Source organism: Esox lucius, chromosome 2 (genome assembly GCF_011004845.1).
Source record: "Esox lucius isolate fEsoLuc1 chromosome 2, fEsoLuc1.pri, whole genome shotgun sequence".
In the NCBI taxonomy this organism is placed as follows: Eukaryota; Metazoa; Chordata; class Actinopteri; order Esociformes; family Esocidae; genus Esox; species Esox lucius.
Window position 1 is genome coordinate 38,512,340 of NC_047570.1, and position 27,258 is coordinate 38,539,597.

Sequence of the window (27,258 nt, forward strand, 5' to 3'; positions counted from 1 at the left end):
AGGACAGAGACATAGGACAGAGAGACAGTACAGAGAGACGGGACAGAGTGACAAGACAGAGAGACGGGACAGAGAGACTGGACAGAGAGACAGTACAGAGAGACGGGACAGAGAGACTGGACAGAGAGACGGGACAGAGTGACGAGACAGAGAGATAGGACAGAAAGATGGGACAGAGGGAGACAGCATACACATGAACGCACACACACACAAATGACCACATACACATGAACGCACACACAGACATGAATTCACGCATACACTTGAACGCACACACATGACCAGGGCACACGGCAAAACATCCCCACAAGTCCTGATTTCCCTTTGGTTTCTGTACCAGTGAGGAGATCTAGTAATACCTACCCACATCTGTGTTTCGTACTCCACTAAATGTGTCACGCCCTTTCACCTGTCTGTTCTCGTAGTCTATCCCTGACCCCTTTTGGGTCTGGCCCCTGGGTCGTTACTATATACCCTGTAAACAATGAGTCATACAAGTGACCTTCCTGAAATTTTGAGCGATGGTGTCATGGCAGACTGAATGTCCCGAGAACACACTGCGTTAGCTGGGTAGGATGTGTGTGTTCCAAAATGTAATTCACACATACTCACTTACAGTTTGTTTTTTCTTTACTGATGAGGATAGAAAACCCTTGTAACCCTAACCATAAACCTAACTCTTAACTATGAACTTAAAACTCAGAATAATAACTTTAAACTTATAAACTTTTGCTAAGCTTGCTGGCACTATACAACGCATATTTCCCCTAACCACAATTCTTATATCTCTGCCTCACCCCAGCCATCAGGCATTCAGGAAACCCTTCCCCTGAAATGAAGTTGCTACACTGTCTGAAATGTAGCTGTTACACCGTCTGTAATGAAGCTGTTACACCGTCTGTAATGAAGCTGTTACACTGTCTGAAATGAAGCTGCTACACAGTCTGTAATGAAGCTGTTACACTGTCTGAAATGAAGCTGCTACACAGTCTGTAATGAAGCTGTTACACTGTCTGAAATGAAGCCGCTACACTGTCTGAAATGAAGCTGTTACACAGTCTGAAATGAAGCTGTTACACTGTCTGAAATGTAGCTGTTACACCGTCTGTAATGAAGCTGTTACACTGTCTGAAATGAAGCTGCTACACAGTCTGTAATGAAGCTGTTACACTGTCTGAAATGAAGCTGCTACACAGTCTGTAATGAAGCTGTTACACTGTCTGAAATGAAGCTGCTACACAGTCTGTAATGAAGCTGTTACACTGTCTGAAATGAAGCTGCTACACTGTCTGAAATGAAGCTGTTACACAGTCTGAAATGAAGCTGCTACACTGTCTGAAATGAAGCTGCTACACTGTCTGAAATGAAGCTGCTACACTGTCTGAAATGAAGCTGCTACACTGTCTGAAATGAAGCTGCTACACTGTCTGTACGGTCACGTCCAGTAGCAGTGTCCTTGCTCAATAATAACCAATGTTTGATAACCTCAGCACACATCCTTTAACTACTTTGAATGGAAATGAGGAAATGTTTGTTTGCTGCTGTAGCAGGTAGAAAGTCAGACTGACATGATGTGTATGGCAACACAACCAGACATGGAGATGACTTGTTAATCTAACCTTACTTTAACCCTAAACCTATCCCAAATTTCAAACTCTAGCCCCTAACGCCTAACTTTAACTGGTTTAATGGGATGCATGTAACAGCCTCGTCAGTAAACCATTCGTGAAATGGCTAGTCTGCTGGAGGTTGGTGCTGCACGCAATTCAGTCACATCACTCCAGAAAGTAGTGGGGCTCTTGGGCGTTTGTGGGGCAATGGTTAAAATGCTTATGATCGCTGCTTCAAGCCTCGGTTGGAGCAAAACGGTTACACCAGGACACAGCTGTTTTAGAACCACCGACAGCTGTTTTAGAACCACCGACACAGCTGTTTTAGAACCACCGACACAGCTGTTTTAGAACCACCGACACAGCTGTTTTAGAACCACCGACACAGCTGTTTTAGAACCACCGACACAGCTGTTTTAGAACAACTGACACTCACCTGAAAGACCATCATTGATTGTTTTAGTTTTCTACACTGTAGTATATCAATAATGCCTTTATAATGCAGTGAGGCTTTGGTTGAAGCAGGCAGTCTGATCAATGATAAAGCACTTTGTTGCAAATCCCTGTTCGCCTGCTTTCGTTCAGAGCATATTTAAAGTACAGCTGATGTACAGTTGAAGTATCTACCTCTCCTCTGGTCATCTCCCTCTCTTTCTCCAGATACAAGATCCATCATCTTGCCTCTCCTGTCTGTTCCTCTTCTCTCATTGTCTCTTCCTTTACTTTATGTAGTGTAATACATAACATGGCAATCCCTCTCGGTGGTTTACTATAAATGATCGGGACCACATAGATGGATCTGTTTTAAGAGGTCTGGACCACAGAGATGGATCTGTTTTAAGAGGTCTGGACCACAGAGATGGATCTGTTTTAAGAGGTCTGGACCACAGAGATGGACCTGTTTTCAGATGTCTGGACCACAGGGATGGACCTGTTTTAAGAGGTCTGGACCACAGAGATTGACCTGTTTTAAGAGGTCTGGACCACAGAGATGGATCTGTTTTATGAGGTCTGGACCACAGAGATGGATCTGTTTTAAGAGGTCTGGACCACAGAGATAGATCTGTTGTAAGAGGTCTGGACCACAGAGATGGATCTGTTTTGAGAGGTCTGTACCATAGATATGGATCTGTTTTAAGAGGTCTGAACCACTATGATGGATCTTCTCTAAGAGGTCTGGACCACAGATATGGATCTGTTCTAAGAGGTCTGGACCACAAAGATAGATCAATTTCCCCAGATTGGTCAATATGAGTCTGTCTCTAAATGGGATCTAGCGTGTTCTAGTTATAGATTCCAAGGTGTGTAAGAGACAAGAATCAATGCAGAAGGCTGGTAGGTAAGACTAAGCAATACACAGTTGGCAATTTACAACCTTACTGCCAATGTAGAAGCATCATGTTAATTACAATATCAACATTATCTGCCCTCTTGTTAAGAATCATAACATAGTCTGGAAATTGGCCTCTTACCAACCAAATACCTGATAATAGTAGTTTATTAAATGATTACAGTCAGTTATTGAATGATTAAAGAATAACAATAGATAGTTGTATGACAACAGAATAACAGTAGATTATTTTATGATTGCAGGATTACAATTAAGTATTCCGTAGTTCAATGATTACAGTGAGACACAGACGAGGCTGACAAAATTATCAGCAGGCTTCCTAGAGTGCCTGAACACAACAACCTAACTGGAACACTGAGGGAGGGAACGGAGGAAAATGAGAGAGAGAGATGAGGCAGAATGAGGAAGGAGGAAGATTGGAGAGAGAGAGATGAGGCAGAATGAGGAAGGAGAAAGACGAGAGAGAGAGATGAGGCAGAATGAGGAAGGAGGAAGATGAGAGAGAGAGATGAGGCAGAATGAGGAAGGAGGAAGATTAGAGAGAGAGAGATGAGGCAGAATGAGGAAGGAGGAAGATGAGAGAGAGAGATGAGGCAGAATGAGGAAGGAGGAAGATTAGAGAGAGAGAGATGAGGCAGAATGAGGAAGGAGGAAGATGAGAGAGATGAGGCAGAATGAGGAAGGAGGAAGATGAGAGAGAGAGATGAGGCAGAATGAGGGTAGAGGAAGATTAGAGAGAGAGAGATGAGGCAGAATGAGGAAGGAGGAAGATTAGAGAGAGAGAGATGAGGCAGAATGAGGATAGAGGAAGATTAGAGAGAGAGAGATGAGGCAGAATGAGGAAGGAGGAAGATTAGAGAGAGAGAGATGAGGCAGAATGAGGATAGAGGAAGATGAGAGAGAGAGATGAGGCAGAATGAGGAAGGAGGAAGATGAGAGAGAGAGACGAGGCAGAATGAGGATAGAGAAGATGAGAGAGAGAGATGAGGCAGAATGAGGAAGGAGGAAGATTAGAGAGAGAGAGATGAGGCAGAATGAGGAAGGAGGAAGATGAGAGAGAGAGATGAGGCAGAATAAGGAAGGAGGAAGATGAGAGAGAGAGATGAGGCAGAATGAGGAAGGAGGAAGATGAGAGAGAGAGATGAGGCAGAATGAGGAAGGAGGAAGATTAGAGAGAGAGATGAGGCAGAATGAGGAAGGAGGAAGATTGGAGAGAGAGAGATGAGGCAGAATGAGGAAGGAGAAAGATGAGAGAGAGAGATGAGGCAGAATGAGGAAGGAGGAAGATGAGAGAGAGATGAGGCAGAATGAGGAAGGAGGAAGATTAGAGAGAGAGGGATGAGGCAGAATGAGGAAGGAGGAAGATTAGAGAGAGAGATGAGGCAGAATGAGTAAGGAGGAAGATGAGAGAGATGAGGCAGAATGAGGAAGGAGGAAGATGAGAGAGAGAGATGAGGCAGAATGAGGAAGGAGGAAGATGAGAGAGAGATGAGGCAGAATGAGGGAGGAGGAAGATGAGAGAGAGATGAGGCAGAATGAGGGAGGAGGAAGATGAGAGAGAGATGAGGCAGAAGGAGGAAGATGAGAGAGAGATGAGGCAGAATGAGGAAGGAGGAAGATGAGAGAGAGAGATGAGGCAGAATGAGGGAGGAGGAAGATGAGACAGAGAGATGAGGCAGAATGAGGAAGGAGGAAGATGAGAGAGAGAGATGAGGCAGAATGAGGAAGGAGGAAGATGAGAGAGAGATGAGGCAGAATGAGGAAGGAGGAAGATTAGAGAGAGAGGGATAAGGCAGAATGAGGAAGGAGGAAGATGAGAGAGAGAGATGAGGCAGAATGAGGAAGGAGGAAGATGAGAGAGAGAGATGAGGCAGAATGAGGAAGGAGGAAGATGAGAGAGATGAGGCAGAATGAGGAAGGAGGAAGATGAGAGAGAGAGATGAGGCAGAATGAGGAAGGAGGAAGATGAGACAGAGAGATGAGGCAGAATGAGGATAGAGGAAGATGAGAGAGAGAGATTAGGCAGAATGAGGGAGGAGGAAGATGAGACAGAGAGATGAGGCAGAATGAGGAAGGAGGAAGATGAGAGAGAGAGTAGGCAGAATGAGGAAGGAGGAAGATGATAGAGAAAGAGGAGGCAGAATGAGGAAGGAGAAAGATGAGAGAGAGAGATGAGGCAGAATGAGGAAGGAGGAAGATGAGAGAGAGAGATGAGGCAGAATGAGGAAGAAGGAAGATGAGAGAGAAAGAGGAGGCAGAATGAGGAAGGAGGAAGATGAGAGAGAAAGAGGAGGCAGAATGAGGAAGGAGGAAGATGATAGAGAAAGAGGAGGCAGAATGAGGAAGGAGAAAGATGAGAGAGAGAGATGAGGCAGAATGAGGAAGGAGGAAGATGAGAGAGAGAGATGAGGCAGAATGAGGAAGAAGGAAGATGAGAGAGAAAGAGGAGGCAGAATGAGGAAGGAGGAAGATGAGAGAGAAAGAGGAGGCAGAATGAGGAAGTAGAAAGATAAGAGAGAGAGATGAGGCAGAATGACAGAGCAGTTAGAGAGGTGAGACAGAGTGCAATATGTGCTAAACTAGTCCTGTGAGACTGAGCCAGTGTGTGTAGTGTCTGGTGATATTCAATGGCAGAGTGATGGCAGGGGATTGCCAATGTGTGTGTGTGTGTTCTGTATGGATTCTGAATTAGTCATACTCACCTTGGTCATCATTAAAACGTTTCACAAACAGAGCCAACTGGTCTGTGAACGAAGCTATCGCCATGGGCCTAGATCATAACCTACTCTATCTAGACAACCCAAAGGTGTATGCAGCCTCACATCCTCCATCTCTGTCTGGAGGGGTCTGAGTCTGCCCACCACAGAGGAAAACTGTACAGAACCACATTTCTCAAGCTGCAGAAAGGCCCTACATGTCTCCCGGGGATGGCAACGGCGTTGCCTCCCCCTCTGGTCTCCCACTGAAAAGGTCCTCCATCAGGCTGTAAAGGTCAGTCAGGGCCAAATAATCCCACCAACTGAAAGACACTGAGGTTTCTTTCCCCATACTGTGACCCTCAGTCAGGCGTCCCACAGAGACTAAGAAGACGGAACCACCTTGCATACTGTTAACTAATATACTTTCTGTACTGCAAAAGTTCTGTTCATGTCCCTGCATCTGGATGTACTTTACTGTGGATGTGTTCATCAACTTTGGAGTGGAAGTCTGTAGATGGAACTCGTAACAGTACAGGTTTGGCCCACTCAGAGCCCCAACCTCAGCATCATTAAACTTGTATGGGACCACTAGTTTTTGCACTACGGGCCCAATCCAAGGAATTAAAGCTTGATTATCTTTTGATGATTCAAATCAAGTTTGTAGCGCAAATAACTATGTGCACCTCTTAGGGGTCCTCAAGACTGAGTTGAGAACCCCTGACTTATACCGTCTCTTGTATCACCTACACATGTTCTAGCCCTTTCTTGCCCACCTTCTCCAGCAGAAACAGGATCATCAGTTCAAAAGCCAACAGCAGCCACATGTCTTCCTTGGTTCAGCTGATCAGAAAAACCTTACAGGGATTCCTGTCCTGCATTATTCATAGCTGGGCTGTGATTGGTCATCTCTGGTTGGCAACAACAGCAGACTAGTTCCTCCTAGTGCTGCCTGACTTGCGTGTGTGTGTGTGTATATGTGTGTGTGTGTGTATATGTGTGTGTGTGTATATGTGTCTGTATGTGTGTGTATGTGTGTGTGTGTGTGTGTGTGTGTGTGCGTGTGTGTGTTTACTCTCTTTCTCTGAGGGGCTGGCCGTGCTGCAACATCCATACTGGTTCAGCCTATCACCATGGTAACAAGGAGAGCTCTGACCTCCGGGGTGTTGTAACCATAGTAACAACGTACAGGCTACAGGCATGACCTGGATTTATACTATTATTGTTGAAATAATGCTGTTATGATATCATTTATACTACTAATATTATAATAATGTTGTTATGATATCATTCATACTACCAATGTTGTAATAATGCTGTTATGATATCATTCTAACTACTAATGTTGTAATAATGCTGTTATGATATCATTCATACTACTAATAATGCCAGTGTGTTGTTTATAATTGAACTGTTATAGTACTGTTATTATGAAAACCCATTTATGCATGTTATAGCACTGTTATAATAAAGAAGAAAGTGGTGAAAGATTTCTTCTGAAATACGATTCTACTGGACCACCCTAGATAACTAAATGGTTGTTCTTGAGATACAGATTCCTCTACAGAAGATGACAAGAATAGTGTTTCCTGTTATCAAATCTCCTTTCCCCGCCTGTAGATGACAGGTTCAGGGGATTTCTTCACGTCCCGGTAGAGGAACAACAAAGTGCTGAACGATGTCCAGCCACAACATTGCAGTGTTTTTAAAATGCCCAGTCTTTTAAAACAGGAGTTCCTCTGTAATATTCATTCACTTTACATAATTCAAGATGCTGTGGGCTACTTTAACACTAGACTGAATAACTCAACAAGATCATATGACACATCCCCATGGATTCTGAAAACAAGTGGTTTCTATGCAGAATGACATTGCAGAGATTTTCCCCTTGAAGAATTGTAATTCATGATAGGCTTCACTGGTGTTTGGTTTTACACCTGCTAAACCTTAGTGTTGGTTTCTGTAATGGGACCCGGATATCATTAATTCTGTTTCTTCCTCTACACTTTCCTGCTTTTCTCTTCTCTTCCTTTCCTCATCTTTGTTCTACCTCTCTTCTCTGTTCTACTTCCTATCCTCTCCCCTCTCCTCTCCTCCCCTCCCCCTCTCCTCTCTCCTCCTCTCTCCTCCTCTCTCCTCCCCTCCCTCTCTCCTCTCTCCTCCTCTCTCCTCGCCTCCCTCTCTCCTCCCCTCCCCTCTCTCCTCTACCTCTCCTCTTCTGCCAGTGATGGAGCAGCGGCGGGGAGCAGGCGCTCCTGGGGGTGTGGTCTCGGGGGTGAGGACTCCACCGGTCCGGAAAAACAGCAAGCTGGCCAGTCTAGGGCGCATCTTCAAACCCTGGAAGTGGAGGAAAAAGAAGAACGACAAGATCAAGCAGAATTCCACAGGTGATTCAGACAAACCTCTGCCTCAGCAAAACCTTTTGTCAAAATGAAAGTGAATGATGAAATGATGTAAAATACAACCTGAGTGGGATGGTTGTGTTCCGTGTCTCAGCTCTGGAGAGGAAGGCAGTACCACGTCAGACACCACAGGAGCTGGCCAGGAGAGGCCTGGAGACAGAGCCAGGTACACTCCACCACAGTCACAGAGCAACATCAGAGAAGGATGTAGGTGTTGCCTTCTGACGCTATGCGTGTCTGTGTGTGTCTGTGTTATTCTTTTGTGCTTTTGTGTGTCCGTGTGTGATTTTGTGTGTCTGTGTATGCGTGTGTTATCTGTTTGTGCATGTTTGTTATCTGTGTGTGCGTGCGTGTGTTATCTGTGTGTGTGTGTGTGTGTGTGTGTGTGCGTGTTATCTGTTTGTGCGTGTGGGCATGTGTGCGTGTGTTATCTGTGTGTGCGTGTGTTATCTGTGTGTGTGTGTGTGTGTGTGTGTGTGCAGATTGCTGTGAGGCGTGTGGTGGCGGAGAAGATGCTGACACTCCCAGCCAATCAGACGCAGAGGAAAGGGAAGAGGAGGAGGAGGAGCCTCTAGCACCCCTGGCGACCACCTCAGAGGACCTGGTCAGTGATGAAGACAACCCTTCTACAGGTAGGATCCCCGACCCCGGAATCCTGACCTTTAGCCTCTAACTGGACACACTAAGGGTAGGACAACTGACCCCTATGATTTGATTTCAGGCTGCAGTACAGTGTTGTGTTCTGAGCCACCACTGGGTGGCGACAGAGGTCATGAAATGCTGCAGCAACGCATAGGCTACACACCAAGCACTAAATAGACAGTCCCTCTGCCCCACACCCTCATCCCCACATCCTCAGCCTCACACCCTCATCCCCACACCCTCATCCTCACACCCTCAGCCTCACACCCTCATCCCCACACCCTCAGCCTCACACCCTCATCCACACACCCTCATCCCCACACCCTCAGCCTCACACCCTCATCCCCACACCCTCATCCCCACACCCTCATCCCCACACCCTCATCTCAACACCCTCATCCTCACACCCTCATTCCCACTCCTTCATCCCCACACCCTCATTCCCACACCCTCATCCCCACACCCTCATCCCCACACCCTCAGCTTCACAACCTCATCCCAACACCCTCATTCCCACTCCCTCATCCCCACACCCTCACGCCCACACCCTCAGCTTCACAACCTCATCCCAACACCCTCATTCCCACTCCCTCATCCCCACACCCTCATCCCCACACCCTGACGGATGACTGTGTTGTTGTTTCAGCTGTGGAGCTGACAGAGGACACGATGACGTTGGCTGATCCGAGCCAGAGTGAGGAGGTGGGGGGGGAGGATGCGTCGCTCTGTGAAGCCTGTGTGGACCTCTCCTTGGGACAGGCTGAGACAGGAGGACAAGAGGCCCCCCATGCCCAACCAGTGGACCCTCCACGGGACCCCCCACCCCGCCGAGCCGGCACCCCCCCACCCCCCAACATGCCCAAACTATTGACCCGGCTTGGCAGCCTGGAGGGTGAGTAGTCTTCAACAGAGACATATACTGATCTAGAACAGTCTTCAACAGAGACATATACTGATCTAGAACAGTCTTCAACAGAGACATATACTGATCTAGAACAGTCTTCAACAGAGACATATACTGATCTAGAACAGTCTTCAACAGAGACATATACTGATCTAGAACAGTCTACAACAGAGACATATACTGATCTAGAACAGTCTTCAACAGAGACATATACTGATTTAGAACAGACATTGATCCTCTTCATCTTCATCATCATCTACAGAGTAACATTAATATTATTGTTTTTTCCCTTCAGGTCCTCATCCGTTTGCTAAGTCAGGGCCTAACACAGAGAGGAAGAAGTCTCCAGCCACTCTCCCCCGAAACTTTACCTTGCCCAGAACTACACAGGGTTCCTTGCTGAGAGGACGAATCTCAACCCCAACTGGTTCCCCTCACCTGGGGGCACTGCACCCCCCACCAACGCCCAGCTGCATCATCGAGGAGCTACACCGAGCCCTGGCTACCAAACACCGGCAGGACAGGTAGAAACCCAATCAATCGGCCAATCTATCAATCAATCAAACAAATATATTTAACTAACCCTTTTACATCAACAGATAGCAGCTTCATTCCCCTAAGAGCAAGCAATTCAAATGGAGAAGCACTAGGACTAGGAAAAACTCCAATCAATTAATTCAACAATTAGTCACCGAGCAGAGATAGAAGAACGGTAGTTTTGTGCCTTGGTCAGTGGCAAAATCTTAGAGGAATGTTGTTGGTATGTGAAGCCATTTGCCTTCCTGTTACCAGGAATCAATCTGCTTTTCAATTAGCGGGTACAGTATCTCTGCTCTTTGATTAGAAGGTAGCTCTCTTCTCTGCTCTTTAATTGGAAGGTATCCATCTTCTCTGCTGTTTAATTAGAAGGTATCTATCTGCTCTGCTCTTTCATTAGAAGGTATCTATCTGCTCTGCTCTTTAATTAGAAAGTATCTTTTTTCGCTGCTTTTTAATTTGAAGGCATCTCTCTTCTCTGCTCTTTAATGGAATGTATCTCTCTGCTCCTTAATTAGAAGTTATCTCTCTTCTCTTTAATGGAATGTATCTCTCTGCTCCTTAATTAGAAGTTATCTCTCTTCTCTTTAATGGAATGTATCTCTCTGCTCTTTAATTAGAAGTTATCTCTCTTCTCTTTAATGGAATGTATCTCTCTGCTCTTTAATGCAATGTATCTCTCTGCTCTTTAATGGAATGTATCTCTCTGCTCTTTAATGGAATGTATGTCTCTGCTCTGTCCTCCTGCAGTTTCCAGCCAAAGGAGATGCGCTCATCTCCCAAGCGTCGCACAGAAGGTCGCCTATCACGGACGGCCAGTGTGGAGAAAGAGTCCGTTGGAGGGACTGAGAGAGAGAAGGAGAGAGAGAAGGAATCAGACGAGAACAAGGAGAACAGACGTCTTGATGAGTTCTACCATGATCCTGACCGCTGGAATGATTCTGTCATCTCTGGTAGGACTTGCACACACTGAACCCACACACACTGAACTCAAACACACTGAACTCACACACACTGGACCCACACACACTGGACTCACACACACTGGACCCACACACACTGGACCCACACACACTGGACTCACACACACTGGACCCACTAACACTGGACCCACACACACTGAACCCACACACACTGGACTCACACACACTGGACCCACTAACACTGGACCCACACACACTGAACTCAAACACACTGAACCCACACACACTGAACTCAAACACACTGAACTCACACACACTGGACCCACACACACTGGACTCACACACACTGGACCCACACACACTGGACTCACACACACTGGACCCACTAACACTGGACCCACACACACTGAACTCAAACACACTGAACTCACACACACTGGACCCACACACACTGGACTCACACACACTGGACCCACACACACTGGACTCACACACACTGGACCCACTAACACTGGACCCACACACACTGAACTCAAACACACTGAACTCACACACACTGGACCCACACACACTGGACTCACACACACTGGACCCACACACACTGGACTCACACACACTGGACCCACTAACTCTGGACCCACACACACTGGACTCACACACACTGGACTCACACACACTGAACCCACAAACACTGGACTCACATACACTGGACCCACACACACAGGACCCACACACACTGGACTCACACACACTGGACTCACACACACTGGACCCACTAACACTGGACTCACACACACTGGACTCACACACACTGGACCCACACACACTGGACCCACACACACTGGACTCACACACACTGGACCCACTAACACTGGACCCACACACACTGGACTCACACACACTGGACTCACACACACTGAACCCACAAACACTGGACTCACATACACTGGACCCACACACACAGGACCCACACACACTGGACCCACTAACACTGGACCCACACACACTGGACTCACACACACTGGACTCACACACACTGAACCCACAAACACTGGACTCACATACACTGGACCCACACACACAGGACCCACACACACTGTACTCACACACACTGGACCCACACACACTGGACCCACTAACACTGGACCCACACACACTGGACTCACACACACTGGACCCACACACACTGGACCCACACACACTGGACCCACTAACACTGGACCCACACACACTGGACTCACACACACTGGACCCACACACACTGGACCCACTAACACTGGACCCACTAACACTGGACCCACACACACTGGACTCACACACACTAGACCCACACACACACTGGACTCACACACACTGGACCCACTAACACTGGACCCACACACACTGGACTCACACACACTGGACTCACACACACTGGACCTACACAGACTGGATGCACCCAGAAAGGACTAGATATGTCACAATTCCAGAAATGTTGTAGTCGATACCAATAAATTCCATGGTTCTTGATACCCAATTTGATACCATGGTAAAAAACTAACACAGAACAGTAAATATTAATTTAAAACGCTAACGTTACATTTTGATGACAGATGACAGACTGAACGGTTAGGACCGCAGCCTACCACTACGAGCTACGGTTACATTACGGTAGCCTACTACTACGAGCTATGGTTACATTACGGTAGCCTACTACTACGAGCTATGGTTACATTACGGTAGCTTACTACTACGAGCTACGGTTACATTATGGTAGCCTACTACTACGAGCTACGGTTACATTACGGTAGCCTACTACTATGAGCTGTGGTTACATTACGGTAGCCTACTACTACGAGCTACGGTTACATTACGGTAGCTTACTACTACGAGCTGTGGTTACATTACGGTATGTAAATGTGTATTATTACTGGTCAGTATGCTCTAAGGAACTTGAAAGCTGCGGGATGCCGTGTCCATGTCTTGTCGTCAGGAAGTAGACCGGAGAAAAGGTTACATCATATCCTGTTAATGTAGGCCAAAGAGGTAGCGGAATAATTTCCTGATATCAGGAACTTGGCTACAGAGAGCAGCAGTTGTTGCTGAACCATAACACAGTTCTTTTGTAGAGTTGTGTTTATTGTTTGGCAAACAAATTACTTCGATTCTACTGTGTATTATAACACACAGACATATACTATTTTATATTACACTAATTATGCCTGACATGCTATATTACACAAGTCTCCCTGTCTTAACACCTGCGGTACTAACTGAGTTTATGTGTTTATTTGTGTAGGCACCTTGCCTCGACGGATACGTAAAGAATTGTTAGCTGTAAAGCTTCGTAACCGTCCCAGTCAGCAGGACCTAGAGGACAGAAACATCTTCCCCGTTCGCTCGGACCTGGAGAGACAGGAGATACGACAACAGATTGAGACCAAGCTAGCCAAGTAAGGTCCTTCCACTTCCTCTTGTCTCTTAAAGGTCTCTCCATCTCTTAACCGTCTCCATCTCTTAACCGTCTCCATCTCTTAACCGTCTCCATGTCTTAACCGTCTCCATCTCTTAACCGTCTCCATCTCTTAACCGTCTCCATGTCTTAACCGTCTCCATCTCTTAACCGTCTCCATCTCTTAACCGTCTCCATGTCTTAACCGTCTCCATCTCTTAACCGTCTCCATCTCTTAACCGTCTCCATCTCTTAACCGTCTCCATCTCTTAACCGTCTCCATCTCTTAACTGTCTCCATCTCTTAACCGTCTCCATGTCTTAACCGTCTCCATCTCTTAACCGTCTCCATCTCTTAACCGTCTCCATCTCTTAACTGTCTCCATCTCTTAACTGTCTCCGTCTTTTAACTGTCTCTGTCTCTTAATTGTTTCTCCGTCTCTTAAATGTCTCTCTGTCTCTTAACTTGTCTTTCCTTTGTGAATTAGATTCTACTAAACCCCCAATATTTTGTTTTGCTGTGACTCTTGACCCCTGACCAGTCTGCTGCTTCCTTGCAGTAAAACCAGGAGTAAAACCAGCAGTCTTTCATTTTGCCAGGGGACTAAACCCAGCAATTAAGCCTGCAGTGTTTAATGTTGCCAGTGGAGGGCAGTGTTTCATGTTGCAGTGTTTCATGTTGCTAGTTCAACACTAAGGCCACTAAGGCCTCTTCACTGACCAGTATTAATACTGTGCTACAGCAAATTATTGTCTTCTGCTAGTGTTTAGTGATAGTCGTTATGTTTTAAATAGCAATCATGGCCCGAAGAGGTGTGGATAGTGTTCCACTCACCACAGGGAAGTAGGTGTGCTGCAGTCCTCCACCTCCACCCCCCCTCAACCCCCCTGACAAGATTCTGAAAATGGTCTCTGTCCTCCACCAATGCATGCAGACAGACACCCATGTCAATTCTGTAATCCAGGTTGACCTTTGTCATTATGGCCAACGGAGTGTTGCCCATGTGTTTGATATCAACCACAACCCCACTAAGTTGCCAAACCCGATTAATGGAATGAAGAATAAATAAGCAGGAAAAGACCTCTGATGTTGGTTGAGGAAGGTAGGGAGGGTGTGTGGTTGAATCAACAGCTCATCTGATGTTGGTTGAGGAAGGTAGGGAGGGTGTGTGGTTGAATCAACAGCTCACCTGATGTTGGTTGAGGAAGGTAGGGAGGGTGTGTGGTTGAATCAACAGCTCATCTGATGTTGGTTGAGGAAGGTAGGGAGGGTGTGTGGTTGAATCAACAGCTCATCTGATGTTGGTTGAGGAAGGTAGGGAGGGTGTGTGGTTGAATCAACAGCTCATCTGATGTTGGTTGAGGAAGGTAGGGAGGGTGTGTGGTTGAATCAACAGCTCATCTGATGTTGGTTGAGGAAGGTAGGGAGGGTGTGTGGTTGAATCAACAGCTCATCTGATGTTGGTTGAGGACAGTAGGGAGGGTGTGTGGTTGAATCAACAGCTCATCTGATGTTGGTTGAGGACGGTAGGGAGGGTGTGTGGTTGAATCAACAGCTCATCTGATGTTGTTTGAGGACGGTAGGGAGGGTGTGTGGTTGAATCAACAGCTCATCTGATGTTGTTTGAGGACGGTAGGGAGTGTGTGTGGTTAAGAAGTAATAATGAAAAGAAACAGAAAATGTATAAATGATATGATAAATACAAGATCTATTTCTGTGTATCTGAACAATATGCAGTGTCTGGATACAGTATACATGCATTAAAAAATCTCAAAACTGCTTAAAGAAATGCCATTGTTGGGCTTTGGATAGGGAGTAATTTGCTAAGGGGTCATTTGTTTTAATTGTGTTTCTGAAGATTGGTGCTCGTACAGTTTGCTGCATTAAAAGCACTTCATTTTGACAGCCAACCCCACTACCTTTATCATAAAACACAAAACGAATGAGTATCCTGTATAATGATTCCAAAAGAATAAAAGTATTTCTAGTAACAAGTAACGTGGTATAGTGCTGCTGAATTTACAAAATATCTTGTCAATTATTCAGCTGCGACTGAAAGGAGGTTAACGTGGCAAAAGAGACAAGCATGGCACAGGCTGGCGGCCACTTGCCAGCTGACTAGAATCGCACTGTCTTGAGGTCATTTTACATCGTTGATAGCAGTTGCCGTTTTAACTCAAACTAGAATTAGTAAATTAATAAAAAATAAAACAGAAACGCTTACTTCAGAAGCTTTTCGAGTGAAAAGTATCGGACGCCGGTAGGTACTGCACAGGTTGTTGCTGCGCGCTCTCTCCCCTGTTGGAGACGGTACGCACTCTGAAGTTGCATCAATTGTGCTGGATTCATTTTGTGTGTCGGACTACGACGACTGTGTGATCTGTGTTTCTCAAGTCGCTCATGAATACTATAGTACCAGGAGCTCAATAACTGTAAGAACTCGGTTGTCTTGATGGATTATTTGTGTCTAACAAAAAGTTAGTTTAAGGAATACTTATTTTCTTGCCATGGCAGCTATGGTTTTACCGGTAAAATCAACATGGCAGAAACTCTGGAAAACACAATCGCTCTGAAATTATAGAGCATATTTTAAGCAAAGATATCCTGACCGATATATTGGTGCATCCCTAGTTTATAGTTTACAGATTGTGGGTGGCGTGTTGTGGTGAGCACAAGGAGCAATGGTTGGTCTGCTGAGGGAAACAGGAAGGGGAAATACAAATTTTTGGTTGTAGGATTATTTGTTCATCATTGGCCTATATAGCCTGACCTGCCCTTGCCAGTGGATCAGTTTGGTGACTGGATGAGAGGGGTCAGACAGGGGGCAGATGAGAGGGGTCAGACAGAGGGGGCAGACAGAGGGGGCAGATGAGAGGGGGCAGACAGGGGGCAGATGAGAGGGGGCAGATACAGGGGGCAGATGAGAGGGGGAAGACAGGGGGCAGATGAGAGGGGGCAGACAGAGGGGGCAGACAGAGGGGGCAGATGAGAGGGGGCAGACAGAGAGGGCAGATGAGAGGGGGCAGTCTTGCCTGCACACTTCCTTGCCCTGATGTAATGTAAGTTCTCGGTGGAGGGCAGATGGCAGCTGATTACTTTCTGATAGGGCAATGTGGTACAGTTTACCTCTGTAGTGGGAAGACTCAGACCCCTCCAGACAGAGATGGAGGATGTGAGGATGGGCTCCTCCATTGATTTGGAAAACTGGATTAGGATTAACTGGGAGGTTTTGAGTTTTTTCAGCTGCCACAATCTCAAGTGGGGAGAAGTAGGGGGTTTCCTGAAGTTAACCTCCACACCCGCTGTTATGTCTGTACTAACATCCAGCAACGACATGGGAGCCAGTAGGTTTAACTGTCTTGCTCAGGGACAGAATGACAGGGTTTTTCACCTTGTTGGCTCAGGGATTTGGTTAACTGACTGAATGTTCTTGACCAATAGGCTATTTTGGCGAACCAACATTTTGACTGGTGGCCATCAGCTGGTTGACCTCTCCATGCTAGATGGACTCAGGGTCGTCTGCATAGAGACCATCTAGAGTGGTGTCATCTAGACTGGTGTCATCTAGAGTGGTGTTATCTAGAGTGGTGTCATCTAGAGTGGTGTCATCTAGAGTGGTGTCATCTAGAGTGGTGTCATCTAGAGTGGTGTCATCTAGAGTGGTGTCATCTGCAGACATCCATAGCTTGACAGATGCACTGTGGGAGGCCCAGTTATTGGTACAGTGAGGACAGGTGGGACGAGACCTCACATCCTCGGGGTGCCACAAAGCTCAGGGACACAAATATTCTTGAGTCCTGTTGAACAGGTGGTCAGTGATCCACTGACAGATGGAGCGGGACACGTTCAGCTTGGAGAGTTTTTCTGCTCCTTGTCCTGGTTTGTTGGACAGATAACTATGGGTCATCAAGGTGTGGAGGCCCATGTTGTCCATCCACATACTGCAGTGGGTCGGCGGTGGTTTCAGTGGTGCTTCTGAGCTGGGATGTTCCAACACTGTGCAGAACATTCGAGCCTGACCCGGCCTGGGCTCTGTGGAGAACCCTTTCAGCTACCATGTAGAACAATTGACTTAGAATGTCCTACAAGAAACCCAGGAGATTTCCTACCTGGAAACAAAAATGGGGACAGCTGAAGTCAGTGTAGAGTAGAGCGTACTCTGTCCTCTCATGACCAGGTTACATAAAGACAGCCGTGGCCGAGATAGTGATGTAACAAAGAGGGACATGGTCAATAAGAGGGAGACAAACTATTACACTGGACCCTATCGCTGGGGTGAATGTGTGTGTGTGGATGTGTGTGTTTATCTTTTACTTATTCTGATGGGGACTGAAAAAAACAAACTGTGTTGGGATGTTTATCCAGTCCCCACATGGAAAAGGTATATCTCCGTCTTAGTGGTTAGGCTTGGAGTAGATGTTGAAATCTAGGTTAGGGTTAGTTGTTAAGTTTAGAATTGGGTTTTAGAATTAGGGTTGAGTTTAGATTAACATTCGTTTTTGGGTCCAGGGTTGGGGTTAGAGTAAATAGTTTGTTATATTGGAATAACTGTTTGTGTCCCCACCAAAATAGAAATTCCTAAAATGTGTGTGTGTGTGTGTGGTGTTTGTTTGTATCAGTGTGTGTGTTCAGGACCAGACCAGGGTGTTTTCTAGGCCAAACTATGTAACAGGAAGAAAGGATCAATCAACCTGATCGTTATCGTCGTGTCCACGTCATCAGTCCCCTAAACATGGAACATTCTAACTGTTATGAAATCTACTGTTCTGTGTTCCGAATGACACCCTGTTACCCGGGTAGCGCACTACTGTTCACCCTACAGCCCCTAGTCAAATAACCCACTTTAAAGGGGACATGTCCCCACCATTACGCCAGCGCGGTCATTGTTATAAAATCCTGGGTCACTCTGTAAAAAGACATATTAAGGACAAAGAGAACCAGAAGAGGATCAATATTCCTGTCTGAACTGAACGGATTTAGCAGACAGATGGACACCACAATATAGGCCTTTGTGATTGGTCAGACCACTATGTGAGAAACCTATTTGAACACTGTGTTCAGATAACTAGATGGTTTCATAACCAAAGGATTGTGAAAATCTAATGACGACCAAGTCAGGTGACTGCTTTCAGGGTTTCCCGGCTACTACTCTCTGTGGAACACCAAACGACATCCACAGAGTTGAGATTGTGGCGCCAGGCTCGGTCCAAACGAAATCTGTTTCAGAAGTTCTATCCTGACCGGGCGGAGTCATGGCCGGGGCTGGTGATGAAACCTGTCTGTTCCTTATACATACAGTTGTCAATACATTCCTCAGCCAGTCTAAATAGGCTCTGTGGTAAACATGTTATTGTCCAGTTCTGTCAAAAACAAGATTTTTCTGATGATACTGTAACATGGTGTTTAAGTTGCCCTGGTAAGGATTGAGTTAAAAATAACACAGGAATTATGGAAAGACTTTTTGTTCAATATCTGTTTAGAAAAAAAATATGAATTTCACCCTGTTCAGGTGGGGTGGGTTTTTTGTGCTACTTTGTGCTTGGAATTGTTCCTGTCGATGTTTAGAAAATAATAATAAAAAACCCAGGCTTCTGGGCTGCAAGGATCTTATATAACAGGATACAGCCAGTGACATGAGCCTTGTATGACAATATGGATTGGGAGACAGGAAACTACAGAGACCTGATGTAGCTTAATGTGTGGAAAACATATGCTCACAGCCTGAAGGTGTGTTCTGGGTCACTGTCCTGTTGAAAAACAAATTATAGCCCCACAAAGCACAGACCAGATGAGATGGCATATCACTGCAGAATGCTGGGACTCAATACATATATTCTGTACAGTATGTCTGTTTATCTAGGTGTGTGTCCCCAAGATGAACAGAGTGGCCTTCACATCTCAGGAACAAACCAACAAAGGTTGTTTTTCTGGTGTAGGAGTGTGCTAGCTAACAAGGATAGGGAGATACAGTACCACATAAACACTGCAGTCAGGCAATGAAAGAGGATAATGCATCTATGTGTGTGTGTGTGTGTGTGTGTGTGTGTGTGAGTGTGTGTGTGTACTGCCTTGGGAAAATATTGTACTGCCTTAAATTGACATGATAAATCCTTGAATCGTCCACATCATCACATAAAGGGAATCATTCTGAGTCAGGCCTCATGTACTTTGCTGCAACTGCAGTTCAGCTCACTACTGTTTAATACAGACAAACTCAGCCAAAAGTTTGAGTGAAAATACGGAGGGGATGAGGCGGAAGAGGAGTGGGGAGGAGGAGAGGAGGAGTGGGGAGGAGGAGAGGAGGAGAGGAGGAGAGGAGAGGAGCAGAGGGAAAGAGGAAAGGAGGGGATGGGGAGGAGGAGAGGGAAAGAGGAGAGGAGCAGTGGGGAGGAGGAGAGGGGGGATGGGGAGGCAAGCAGGTGAGAGGAGGGGAGGGAGTGGGAGGTAGAGGGAATCCTAATGTTCTATATTTAGCAGTGTAGCTGTCAGCTGAGTGGAAATACTGCAGCACACTGCCCTAGTCAATGTCTCTGCTATGTGACTGTTACTCCTGTATTAGAGAGGGAAAGAGGGCAGGATCTACATCTCTACTGTTATCTACATCTCTACTGTTATCTACATCTCTACTGTCATATACATGTCTACTGTACTGTTATCTACATATCTACTGTTATTTACATCTCTACTGTTATCTACATCTCTACTGCTATCTACATCTCTACTGTTATCTATATCTCTACTGTTATTTACGTCTCTACTGTTATCTACATCTCTACTGCTATCTACATCTCTACTGTTATCTATATCTCTACTGTTATTTACATCTCTACTGTTATTTACATCTCTACTGCTATCTACATCTCTACTGTCATATGCATGTCTACTGTACTGTCATCTATATCTCTACTGTCATCTGCATCTCTACGGTAATAACGTCTACATCTCCACTGTGATTTCATTTACATCTTCAATGTTGTCTCTCTCTACTGTACTGTCATCTACATTTCTACTGTGATGTTATCTACCTCTTCAGCGCACCATACCTTGTCTGTCTATTAATAACTGATGTTAATCTAACTATCATTCTGGTATCTGGTCTACCCTGTTACGTACTATATTTAGCTCTGAGAGACTCACTGGTCTTCAGTTCTCTCTCTGTGTGGAGACATCAGGAGGGGGTTGAGGCTATTTTTAGACTGCAGCAGGATGAATAATGCATAGATGCACTCTTCCCTCTATCTTTCTGTTTCTCAATCCTGTCTTCTCTTTTCTCACACACTCCCCTAATTTCCCTTCATTTCAATGTCTCCTCTTGTACTCCTCTTCATTTAATGATCATAGTAAGTGGAAAGGACAAAAGGGTGTGATGAGGAGGACTGGTGGAGGATAGGATGGCGTTGGGTGGAGTAAACATACACAATTAAAGTTGGCAACAAAAATGCATAATCCTTCCATCAGGGCTCGGGGGTGAGACAGGAATAGAGCTTCCCTCAGAGCTGGGTTGGTGAGACAGGAATAGAGCTTCCCTCAGAGCTGGTTTGGTGAGACAGGAATAGAGCTTCCCTCAGAGCTGGTTTGGTGAGACAGGAATAGAGCTTCCCTCAGGGTTCGGTTGGTGAGACAGGAATAGAGCTTCCCTCAGAGCTGGGTTGGTGAGACAGGAATAGAGCTTCCCTCAGGGCTGGGATGGTGAGACAGGAATAGAGCTTCCCTCAGAGCTGGTTTGGTGAGACAGGAATAGAGCTTCCCTCAGAGCTGGTTTGGTGAGACAGGAATAGAGCTTCCCTCAGGGTTCGGTTGGTGAGACAGGAATAGAGCTTCCCTCAGAGCTGGGTTGGTGAGACAGGAATAGAGCTTCCCTCAGGGCTGGGATGGTGAGACAGGAATAGAGCTTCCCTCAGGGCTGGGTGGGTGAGACAGGGATACAGTTTGAGACCCATTTTTTTGCCTGTACAAAGATGTGGAGGGTCTGAAACAGAGTTCTGGGGGACACCAGTAGTGAGAGAACGTGGAATTCTACTTTAGTTATCTTTTAATTTTCACGTTATTCTTCTTGTTAACAAATATTTCGGTATGGCGAGGGGTAGAGAAAATAACAGCTGTGTTTCAGACGTCGTGTCGTTGACAGCCTGTCTGCCTGCTCAGCTATCTCACTTCTGGGAGCATAAAAGACACCCACACAGCCGTCTGTCCCTCAGGAACACCAACACTATTAATAACCCAGAATGGCCCCTAATTAATGATCTGAGAATTGAGATTTTAGAATGGGTCCTAATTAATGCTCTGAGAATGGAGATTTTAGAATGAGCCCTAATTAATGCTCTGAAAAAGGGGATTTCGGAATGGGCCCTAATTAATGCTCTGAGAATGGTGATTTTAGAATGAGCCCTAATAAATGCTCTGAGAATGGTGATTTTAGAATGGGTGCTACTGGGCATAAGCTGTGGACCAGAGTCATTGTTATAAACTTTAATTTATATTTTAGACCCCAATGACTACAATTACATTGACAGTCGACCTGACCCTAGATCAGCTCTCCTACTCAGACATGTTGTGAGTACAAGAGAAAGGGTTGGTCTGTATTGATCGGTTTGAGTCTCATAGTGTCCTTAATACAGCCAATAGGACGGCAGCAGTAGTGTAGTAGTTGCTAGGCAACTATAGTTCTCCATGACCTGGTTGGTGTTTTGTCTTGCTCCTGTTAGAGGAGAGAAGCTGCTTGTGTGTTCGTGTGTCTGTGTGTGTGTGTGTATTGCTGGTTCTATATTGCGGTTCACTTTGAGGGAAAGGTTGCTGATTTGAAAAGCATAGGGAACAAAAGTGAACAAGTTTTTCTGTAGTACTGTAGTATGTCTTTTTCACATTAATGCAGTGTTATACAGTGGTGGAAAAAATTATTGGATCCCCTGCTGATTTTGTATGTTTGCTCACTGACAAAGAAATTATCAGTCTATAATTTTAATGGTAGGTTTATTTGAACAGTGAGAGACAGGATAACAACAAAAACATCCTGAACATTTTTATTTTATAAATTGATTTGCATGAAGACATGGTGATACCGTACTGCAGACTAACTCAGTGAAACTGTTCTGCGAACTAACTCAATTATACTGTACTGCAGAGTAACTCATTGATACTGTTCTGTGAACTAACTTAATGATACTGTACTGCAGACTAACTCAGTGAAACTGTTCGGTGAACTAACTCAATGATACTGTACTGCAGAGTAACTCATTGATACTGTACTGCAGACTAATTCAGTGATACTGTACTGCAGACTAACTAAGTGAAACTGTTCGGTGAACTAACTCAATGATACTGTACTGCAGAGTAACTCATTGATACTGTACTGCAGACTAATTCAGTGATACTGTACTGCAGACTAACTAAGTGATACTGTACTACAGACTAATTCAGTGATACTGTACTGCAGACTAATTCAGTGATACTGTACTGCAGACTACCTGGTTTGGGGGGACCGTTGCTGTTCCTGTCCTTGTCCACCTGGTCATACTTCTGACCTAGTCTAAAATCAAATATACTCTGGATTTAGCCAAGAGAAATGTATTTATTATTCCAATTGGACTCTTAATATCTCACCCGGCACAGCCAGAAGAGGACTGGTCACCCCTCTGAGCCTGGGTCCTCTCTAGGTTTCTTCCTAAAATTCGACCTTCTTAGGGAGTTTTTCCTAGCCACTGAAATTCAACACTACTGTTGTTTGCTCCTTGGGGTTTAAGGCCGGGTGTCTCTGTAAAGCACTTTGTGACAACTGCTGTTGTAAAAAGCGCTTTATAAATACATTTTGATTGATTGATTGACTAATTCAGTGATACTGTACTACAGACTAATTCAGTGATACTGTACTACAGACTAATTCAGTGATACTGTACTGCAGACTAATTCAGTGATACAGTACTACAGACTAATTCAGTGATACTGTACTGCAGACTAATTCAGTGATACTGTACTACAGACTAATTCAGTGATACTGTACTGCAGACTAATTCAGTGATACTGTACTGCAGACTAATTCAGTGATACTGTACTACAGACTAATTCAGTGATACTGTACTGCAGACTAACTCAGTGATACTGTACTACAGACTAATTCAGTGATACTGTACCCTGGTTAGCATCCTGAATTCACCCACTGACCTCTCACCGTCTACTTTTGTTTCCACCTCCCTCCCTCTGTAAATCAGGTGGGCAGAGGGGGCTGGTGTTGTACATTGTCTCAGGATCCACTGGGTCAGTTCAGGTGAGGGCTGGTGTTGTACATTGTCTCAGGATCCACTGGGTCAGTTCAGGTGAGGGCTGGTGTTGTACATTGTCTCAGGATCCACTGGGTCAGTTCAGGTGAGGGCTGGTGTTGTACATTGTCTCAGGATCCACTGGGTCAGTTCAGGTGAGGGCTGGTGTTGTACATTGTCTCAGGATCCACTGGGTCAGTTCAGGTGAGGGCTGGTGTTGTACATTGTCTCAGGATCCACTGGGTCAGTTCAGGTGAGGGCTGGTGTTGTACATTGTCTCAGGATCCACTGGGTCAGTTCAGGTGAGGGCTCAGTGGTTTGGAAAACGTAGAGTGCAAGCATTAGGCTGAATATTGACCATTATATTGACATGGACTTACATAATTGTGGGCAGCCGATGAGGATCAGTGTGTGTTTTGTGTGTTTGGAACAAATGAATCCAGAGGCCAGGATCCAGGACAATACTCTGGATGCTACAAATGAATAGGCATTGGTTTAAACCAGTTAGTCTACCAACCAAGCCGTTTCTGCTTCATTAAAACCTGTTCTCTGTAAATTATACTTGAGTTGTTGGCTAATTGTAATACTGCATGTATTGCTGTAGATGAGGGCTATTCAATTCCAGTCCCAGAGGGCCGAAACATTTCTGTCTTTTATCCTCTACTATTAATATGGGACTGATTCAGAACAAAAAAACAGAAGTGTTTCTGCCCTCCGGGCGGTGAAGGTCTATAGACTACAGATGGGCCGTGGTGGCGGTGAAAGTCTGTAGACTACAGACGTGCCATGGTGGCGGTGAAAGTCTGTAGACTACAGATGGTCTGCGGTGGTGGTGAAGGACTATAGACAACAGATGGGCTGCGGTGGCGGTGAAGGTCTATAGACTACAGATTGGCTGCGGTGGTAGTGAAGGTCTATAGACTACAGATTGGCTGCGGTGGTGGTGAAGGTCTATAGACTACAGATGGGCTGCGGTGGCGGTGAAGGTCTATAGACTACAGATTGGCTGCGGTGGTGGTGAAGGTCTATAGACTACAGATTGGCTGCGGTGGTGGTGAAGGTCTATAGGCTACAGATGGGCCTCATGGCTTTTGAAGGTCACATACAATCGATACAAAAATAGGTCAAATTCTATTTTGAAAGGATACCATTGTACATTCTAGCAGAACATGCATGAATCCGTGTTTTTAAAATGGATCCAGTCAAAGGCACATGATAAGACCTAATTGGTCTGTTTCATAGTTGGAACAGATTGTATGAAAGAATGTCATTATGGATAAAAGACGTGTCCATGGAGACAGATTCAGTATCAGAAGACGTGTCCATGGAGACAGATTCAATAGAACAGTGTGTTCCTGTTACACTGTGACTAATCAACTCATCTGTTAGATATGATTTAACCAGGAGGTCTCACCTAATGGCCATCTCACCCTGTTTGATTGGACGTTACTCCAAGAGCCTCAGTTACCCAGCGTGTGTAGGCACAAATACATGCGTAAACCTTGACCATTTCTACACAAAGTGTGGGACTTACATTGATAGATTAATGTTTGCTTCAGTTTGTTCATTAACATACTCAAATCCCTGACCATGAGAACGCACAGAGCCAATCCCTGACCATGAGAACGCACAGAGCCAATCCCTGACCATGAGAACGCACAGAGCAAATCCCTGACCATGAGAACGCACAGAGCCAATCCCTGACCATGAGAACGCACAGAGCCAATCCCTGACCATGAAAACGCACAGAGCCAATCCCTGACCATGAGAACGCACAGAGCCAATCCCTGACCATGAGAACGCACAGAGCCAAGTGGTGGAATAAGGGAACTCCTTCTCAAACATTAATTAGATATTATGGAAAATGTATTTTTCAATGTTTGCATTGAAAATAAGCAAATACTGTTTTGATTTTATTGTTCCTCTGTTGTGAATTCATGCAACATTCCTAAAGCAATGACATTTCATGTAATTTCACCAAGTCCGTTAATTTTAGTATGTATGGCCACATATAAAACCATTGTATAATTGTGAAAGACTGAGATACTGGGTTATCTAATGGGAGACTGATCCTGTGCTGGGAGACCGGAAAAACGCTGAATTCCAGATTATTTTCACGGACAGTGCCTCAGCCAAACTCTTTTTGGTGTAAATTCTTTTAGAGAGGCAAACAGATCATAAAGTCCATTCCGGTGCTGATCAAAGTGCCATCTCCCATTGGGTTCAGTGCAAAGGGCCCTTTCCAAAAGGACCATGTTGGTCTGGCATGTCAACCATGATCAGAGAGCCGATAAATACCCACAAAATAACCCTGTCATATACCTGCCGTGCACGGTTGTTCAACAAGTTGGTCAAGAGGAGTTTAATAGTTTGGTTCCTTAAAAACAGCAGGATTAATAGCTGGCACGTGGATCGATGTAAAAGTACAATCCTAAAACTAGTATGTGAATAAAAGGTCTTCCACTTAATTTTTGAAGGTGAGATGTGATGTGTAAAAGATCCATGACTCGTTTATTATTCACACCCATGATGATGGTATTTCTATCTAGGCTAAACAAGGCCCACTGCTGGTGATAGTTCACTATATTCATTAAAATAACAGCATGTTAGCCAAATAAATGTGTCACGTTATGGCACCTAGAGTTGTGCTCAAACATTTGCATACCCTTGGAGAATTGGTCATATACAGTGGGGAGAACAAGTATTTGACACGCTGCCGATTTTGCAGGTTTTTCCTGCTTACAAAGCATGTAGAGGTCTGTAATTTTTATCATAGGGACACTTCAACTGTGAGAGACGGAATCTTAAACAAAAATCCAGAAAATCACATTGTATGATTTTTAAATAATTAATTTGCATTTTATTGCATGACATAAGTATTTGATCACCTACCAACCAGTAAGAATTCCATCTCTCACAGACCTGTTAGTTTTTCTTTAAGAAGCCCTCCTGTTCTCCACTCATTACCTGTATTAACTGCAACCGTTTTAACTCGTTACCTGTATAAAAGATACCTGTCCACACACTCAATCAAACAGACTCCAACCTCTCCACAATGGCCAAGACCAGAGAGTTGTGTAAGGACATCAGGGATACAATTGTAGACCTGCACAAGGCTGGGATGGGCTACAGGACAATAGGAAAGCAGCCTGGTGAGAAGGCAACAACTGTTGGCGCAATTATTGGAAAGTTCAAGATGTCGGTCAAACTCCCTCAGTCTGGGGCTCCATGCAAGATCTCACCTCGTGGGGCATCAATGATCATGAGGAAGGTGAGGGATCAGCCCAGAACTACACGGCAGGACCTGGTCAATGACCTGAGGAGAGCTGGGACCACAGTCTCAAAGAAAACCATTAGTAAAACACTACGCCGTCATGGATTAAAATCCTGCAGCGCACGCAAGGTCCCCCTGCTCAAGCCAGCGCATGTCCAGGCCCGTCTGAAGTTTGCCAATGACCATCTGGATGATCCAGAGGAGGAATGGGAGAAGGTCATGTGGTCTGATGAGA

At 45.3% G+C, this 27,258-nt stretch overlaps 1 protein-coding gene across 1 annotated transcript in view; it reads left to right on the forward strand.

Moving 5' to 3' along the window:
- Window positions 1-27,258, forward strand: part of phactr3b (phosphatase and actin regulator 3b) — a 49,645-nt gene that overhangs the window by 6,765 nt on the left and 15,622 nt on the right. The window contains exons 2-8 of the mRNA XM_029113771.2: window positions 7,883-8,044; window positions 8,154-8,225; window positions 8,542-8,691; window positions 9,348-9,593; window positions 9,901-10,129; window positions 10,893-11,095; window positions 13,344-13,497. Of these exons, the coding sequence (XP_028969604.1) occupies window positions 7,883-8,044; window positions 8,154-8,225; window positions 8,542-8,691; window positions 9,348-9,593; window positions 9,901-10,129; window positions 10,893-11,095; window positions 13,344-13,497 (1,216 nt within the window). The remainder of the gene's footprint in view (window positions 1-7,882; window positions 8,045-8,153; window positions 8,226-8,541; window positions 8,692-9,347; window positions 9,594-9,900; window positions 10,130-10,892; window positions 11,096-13,343; window positions 13,498-27,258) is intronic.